Source organism: Labrus bergylta, chromosome 5, assembly GCF_963930695.1.
Source record: "Labrus bergylta chromosome 5, fLabBer1.1, whole genome shotgun sequence".
In the NCBI taxonomy this organism is placed as follows: Eukaryota; Metazoa; Chordata; class Actinopteri; order Labriformes; family Labridae; genus Labrus; species Labrus bergylta.
Genome location: NC_089199.1, coordinates 31,955,898 through 31,962,195, shown reverse-complemented (window position 1 = coordinate 31,962,195; position 6,298 = coordinate 31,955,898). Strand labels below are relative to the sequence as shown.

At 43.4% G+C, this 6,298-nt stretch overlaps 1 protein-coding gene across 2 annotated transcripts in view; it reads right to left on the bottom strand.

Annotated features, from left to right (window-relative positions):
• Positions 1–211: 211 nt before the first annotated feature.
• Positions 212–6,298, bottom strand: part of fam83c (family with sequence similarity 83 member C) — a 25,492-nt gene continuing 19,405 nt past the window's right edge. For both annotated transcript variants that reach the window (XM_020653057.3, XM_065955425.1), the window contains 2 exons: positions 5,362–5,598; positions 212–4,478 (listed from right to left, as the gene is read on the bottom strand). In XM_020653057.3, coding sequence (XP_020508713.3) covers positions 3,653–4,478; positions 5,362–5,598 — 1,063 coding nt within the window. In that variant the 3' untranslated portion in view covers positions 212–3,652. The remainder of the gene's footprint in view (positions 4,479–5,361; positions 5,599–6,298) is intronic.

Here is a 6,298-nt window from a genome sequence, read left to right as displayed (position 1 = left end):
GTAGGATGGCTGAAGAGGGACGGGAAACGTTGGGAGGACAGATTGGGGGAAGACACACAGTGAAGATCTGAGGCCCGGTTCGAATCAACAGCTGCTTCAACAAGGATTAACTTCTGTACATGGGGCACGTCACCAATGTACAGAGGCAACCGCCACCAGACATCAGAGAATCGAAAAGAAAATGGCTGGATGGATGGACCGACACTTCAACAGCTTTTCACTTCCTTTTTTTAATTAAATCCTAGAGTGTTCAATTTACAAATTAGGACCAACTTTTAACAGAAAGTTCACATTCTCCAGTAAATAACGGTAAAAATAAAAATAACAAACTTTCAGAAGTCATTCTTAAACAAAAAAAACCCCAAACTCCTGACCATGAGTTTATGTATTAGGCCTCTAGAAACAAAATAATGTACAACAATAAAACAATAAGACATGAGCAGTTAACAAAACACATCAAAATAATTGATCACAAGGTCAGTTCTTATTGCTTAGGTGACGACAGCTCTTCTGTTGGAGATCCCTGTAGTGCTGTGAAGAAAGACTGCTGCACATCAGCACCTTTCATCACAAAACATAACTCAAAGAAAACTACATGTTGACAATAATACAGTTACTCATAACCATGTTGAACGTGTTTAAACACTCTGTACAAATGTACATATTCAAAATATGCCGAGGAAACACTCCTCTGTATTGATTGTGTGAAGCCCTTCACTTGGGACACGTATGTGTGTCGTTTTCCAGCTGAGTCATGACGACAGCAGCAGGAACATTTACATTATTGGGCTCCTGCTGTTACGCACAATGAGCTTTATTCCCTGTAGTCCCGTCAGGTTTCAGACAGGCATGTCTTTATCAGCACTCAAGTCACTGTGATTGTAAACCTTAAGGCAGGATGATGAAGGCACGTGGTATATACACTATAATACAGGAGTGTTACAGGAACCATTCAATCCCAGTATAACAGGTCAAAATGAAAAGAAAGAAACGGATGTAGATGTTTTCCTAACGTCCTGGGCTGCACTGCATCTCTTTCGTCTCTCATTTAACACATTTCGTACACAACAGAACGATCAGAAAACCAAAGCGGAGTTTGACATTATAGTCCGACTGAAATTAAGAATTTGTTCATTCATTTGGACAGATCGGTGTATACTCAAAACAGTCTGGTACAATTGTCCCTCCTCCCTCCTTACATTGTGTATGAACTTTGGGCTGTGATAAAATCACTTATTATCAATGCTATGGTACACAAGCTAACCTTTAAGGTTGGAGTGCAGGACTTTTTCCATGTATAGAAATGAACGTCTATTACATTCAAGCTCTTTCCAAACTAGACCACACGAGACTGTGATCAAACCAACAACCACCAGGTACATCTACCTGTACTCCTCAGTACACTGGACATTTTAAAGCCTCTTAAAGTTTTGGCTTAAAATTAAAAAATAAAAACACTTGAATGATATCAAAGTTGAGAGTTCACAAAAATTTTGGTGAAAAAAATGTTCATAAGAAATTTTAGGTGAGACAAAGCGGCGACCTCTTGTGTTGAAAAAATGAAGCCAATGCGGAAATGCACGACTGCAGTTCCACGAGTGTCCACTTGAGGCTGGCATCAAAAGCCAAGGAATCGCCATCAACACTCATGTAAAAATGCTCATTTTCACAGCAGACACAATCAATTTACTGGTTTTGAGTCAACAGCTCGTTTCTAAATCATTAAAACTTTATGGGGTGATTATCTTCTCTTCCTGTTTGAGGATATATACGCTAAGGAATTAAGCATTCATTTACATAAATATGGGCGTGGCTGAGATGACTGACAGGTGGGTGCTTTGTAGCCATTTGCCAGGAGGCTCCACCAAACTCCTCCTCTTTACCTTTGTCTACATTGAGCGAAACTTAGGTTCAGCATTTCCAAAATGGCGACCGCCATCGTTCTCTCCTTCAGAAACCCGATGGGTGACGTCACTGAGACCACATCCATAATTTATACAGTGCAACGTTAAAACCAGCTCATTTCTCAAGACTTTGTGGGCTTGGCAGTTCATCTTTTGATTGACATCTGCTTTGGTGTGACACACAATTCGCAGAGTCTGGCCCTTTCAATTTTTGTCACCTGATTCAGTATGATTCAAGTTAAAGGAAAAGTAAATGTGTGATTTTCTTTCATGTTTTTGTGTAAACTAAGACCCCTCAAGGAGTCACAGCCCTCCTGCATTTGTAAACTACCTTACATGATGACATAGGCAAAAATGGTTTCAAGAATAACAGGATAACTGAGCTAAAGAGCCTCCGCGCCATCATTGCTGTAATTACATGATTTCCATCAGTGGGAGGAATTCAAGAGCTCTATGAAAACATTTCTTCGTGGACTCTAATAATGTTTGGTGACAGAGTATTAGCATTAAAACATCTCATCCTGCTTTCTTTGAACCATCAGAGGTAAAATGTAAACAAAATGTGTTTGGATGTGCTGTTCGATTGGTCCAACCCTGCAGCAGTGTAAAGTCAGAGAAAAGTTCATATATAGAAATATTCCATCTTAATGTGTACGGTCATGTTTGCATTTGTAGGTCATAAAGAAGCCTCAGAGTTATTTCAGCCACTTTCATATCAAGATGAAAACTCCTCACAGGAGCTTTAAAGATGTAATGTTTTGAGACTAAAGTCATAAGATTACAAGATTGGAGTCATAAGAAAAACCATTTCAAGGTAAAAATAAGATTACGAGAATAGTGAGATTAATTTAGGATATGGTTAGCCCATGTACTATTATGAAAGGGGAATATCAGGAGAGCAGCTCGCTGACTGGTTTTTTTATCTATTCTTATCCTTAAAATGAAATAAAAAAATACATGTTCCCGGTTTTAATCCGTAGTTCTGGTATTAAATGTTAATTTGTATTTGTATGTCAGTACGTCACAACACGGCAGATCTCATATGCTCCCCTGTTCACCTCTCATGTCGTCACTCTATGAAACCTAAAGAGAAGCTTTGCACGATCTGCAGCTCAGAAACCTCCTGATGTATCTGATACTGGCGTAAATTTCAACCTCTGCCTGAAACGGTTTGTTTCAAGCTGCTGTCTCTTTAAGGCCCCTCCCCACGTGCCCACTGTCTTCTGATTGGCCAGCTCTCTGTAAGCCTTCCGGGGGGCACAACGCTGCAGGGCTTCCAGGGGAGGGCTGCTCTCCAGTGCTGGGAGAAGAGAGTCCATGTTAGAGGTTTCACCAGCTTACGCAGAGGCTTGAAGCCGTCTGGTGAAATTCTTTGGTTCATATCGGGGAACTATCACGTAAATAGAACAAGCCGTTCAGCGCCCTCTGCAGACTCATCCTGCGATTACAACATACGTTTCCATAGTAAAATGTAGAATTTAAGTTTAAAAAATGTTTTAAATGCTCCAGCCTCCTAATTTTATTGCTAGCAGATGGCTGTTCTTCTTAAATGCTAATGTACTATATGCTACTCAAAATAGCATTTAGGCTAACCATGGCCTTATCTCATAATATTAAGACTCCATTCTTGAAATAATATGAATTTATTATTTTAATTTTACAACTTTCATCTAAAAACCTCAAATGTATTTTTCTTGACTGTGACCCGAACAGTCGCACGTTTGAGACAGAAGAGAGGAGACGGCGGTTTAGTTGGAGGTCTTGAGCTCGAAGCGGCTGTAAACCTGCTTGGATTTCATCTTGTTGTAATGGTTCACCAGGTCCAGCTTGCTGTGGCCCAGTGTCATTCGTTTCTGGTCCTGCCTGTTCATCAGTGTGACAGGAGAGGGAGGGGGCGGGGGACTCTGCTGGCTCTCCGGCTCAGCTTGAGAGAGGTCCGGCCCCCCCCAGGTGGTGGTGCCGTGAGGGGACGGGGACCTCCGGAAGTTGTAGGCCTCTTTGGAGGGGGGCAGAAAGAAGTCTGAGAGTTTGTTGAGGAGCTGGTTGGGGGGAGCCCTCTGTTTGGGGGGAAGTTTGCTGTCATTGATGGGGGAGGGGGTCTGTGGTTTTGGGTTCATGTTTGAGTTGGGGGTGCCTGGGACTAGCCCGGTGTTGTGGAACAGGCTCGATTTGTGGTCGTACAACCCCAGCCCTTGAAACTTAGAGGAGGTGCCTCCGATGTTTGAGCGCATGACGTCCGCGTTGGACTTGTTCCAATCAATGCCCATTTGGTGACCGTAGGGGGGCGGCGGTCTGTCCATCACCGGGCTGTGATTTGTTCCTCCGTTAGCTTGGCCTCGTGGTCCTGGCGTGATGTGACCCTGAGGCGTCGGGGTCAGGCCTCCTGCTCGGTCTGAGCCTCCCACTCTCCTCTCAGGGCTCAGGTGGGAGTTGCTGCTGGCCTCCTTCTTGTCGTGACTCTGGGTGACCTTGTAGACTGTGTTAGAGGTCATCCCGGGTGCCGCCTTCACACTTGACACGCTGTTACTCGATTGGCTGCTGGAATTTTCAGAGCAGACCCTTTCCCGCTGCCGGCTACACAAGTAGATGGGGGGAGGGGAAAGAACGATAAGCGTTAAGACAATGGGGACATCGGGTACGTACAAATAAATTACACAACATAAAAAGCATCAAACAGTTAATACTGGAGAAACACCAGCAAGGGTCCATTTAAAAACACGGTATGTGTGATGTGGATGTAGCCACCGTCACATTATTCTGCAGACTGATTCATGAATAAAATAATGACGACTAAATTCTGTTTCCAATTTATTCAGGGGGAAGATTGTCTCTGGTGGTAAATGGGATTATGTCAATATGAGCTTTTGAAAACTTAAAGGAGGACATATTCTCCCCCTCCTCCACCTTTTCAAACAGTCCCCCTGTGGTCTAAATGAAACATCTGTGCTGTGCTTTGGTCAAAATATAACATCAATCAAGCACCAGAGGAGGTTTGTGACCCTGAATAAACCAGCTCTCTCAGAACGCTCCGTTTTGGTGTGTGTGTCTCTTTAAATGCAATGACCCCCCCCCCTGAGTTTTCCCCGTGGACATCACTCCTCTGTAGAGAGAATAAAAATGGTGGACCTGCTCAAAAGTTTTGTTCTAGGCTGGGGGTGGAGTCCATGGGTGGAGATACCAGGGGAGGGGAGGGGACTTTTTTTTACCAGAATCCCACTGTGACATCACAAGGAGAGCACATTTGAAACGGAGCATTTTTCTCTGTGTTGTAAGACTTATGCAGACCACAAACAAAGGACTGGATGGGTTTATTTCACATGTTGTGGGTCAGTAGACTCCCAGGTTACACAGATATATGTTCAGAAACTCTGTAGAAGTGGATTTTTCATAATATGTCCCCTTTAAAGAAACATTTCTCATCATTTTCATTGAAAAAGAGTAGACTCCTGCTTGGTACCTGTCAGAGAGTAAATCCAACCCCATGACCGGTCCGTGCCCCATGCCCATGCCGGGGGTCATGACTGCCTGGTATGACGGGTAATAAGGCATCCCCTCCTCCTCGGCGTTGTAGAAGCAGTCAACGATCTGCGAGTCGGCGTACAGGCAGCGAAATTCCCGGTCGAAACTGTCAGTGATGCGACCCGAGAAATGCATCACCATGTTGCTGTGCACCTGAGCCGACAGCCAGGTGAAACTAGAGAGGAGACAGAGGAGGAGGAGGAGGAGGAGGAGTGAGAATACAGTGAGTCAGACCAAACAACCCGTGAGATCTGCACGTCCTGAGCAGCCTGTGATGTGATATTTAACTGCATGAGCATGAGACCAGAGAGAGATGCTTTTAGAAGCCACTGTGTCTTTAACTACATCATAGCTTCTGACTGTTTCTGTGAGGTTTGACCTTTTGTTTCTCTCCTGAGGAGGTGTGTTACGATGCTGCTGAAAACGTCACATTTCCTGATGTGACTCTTTCACAATAAAAGCTTTTAAACATCATAATAAGCGGGGACACAGAACATCATTAACATCATTGAATTAACAGAGTTTTAGCTGAGCTACACTCAGCAGAGGTTATCAGTAACACTTTATGGAGTCACTGTATTTACTAGGGCTGTGCTCAGAAAATAAATTTTGGCAATATATCGTCGTGCTCCTTGCAAATACATCAATGCAGATGTAACAGAATCGATATGGCTGCAAAGCTGTGATGTGAAGACAACTGACAAATGGTGCAGTTAACAATAAAACCACAGCCACAGCTCTGGGATTAAAACATTTTAATGTATTTCTTCTATGTTTTAAGTTCTAGGATGTATTCATTCCAATTTCCTTGTTATGCTCTACGTCTTTTTTAGCGCCTTTGGCTTTGGGATTCTTGGTAAACAGAGACACAGCAC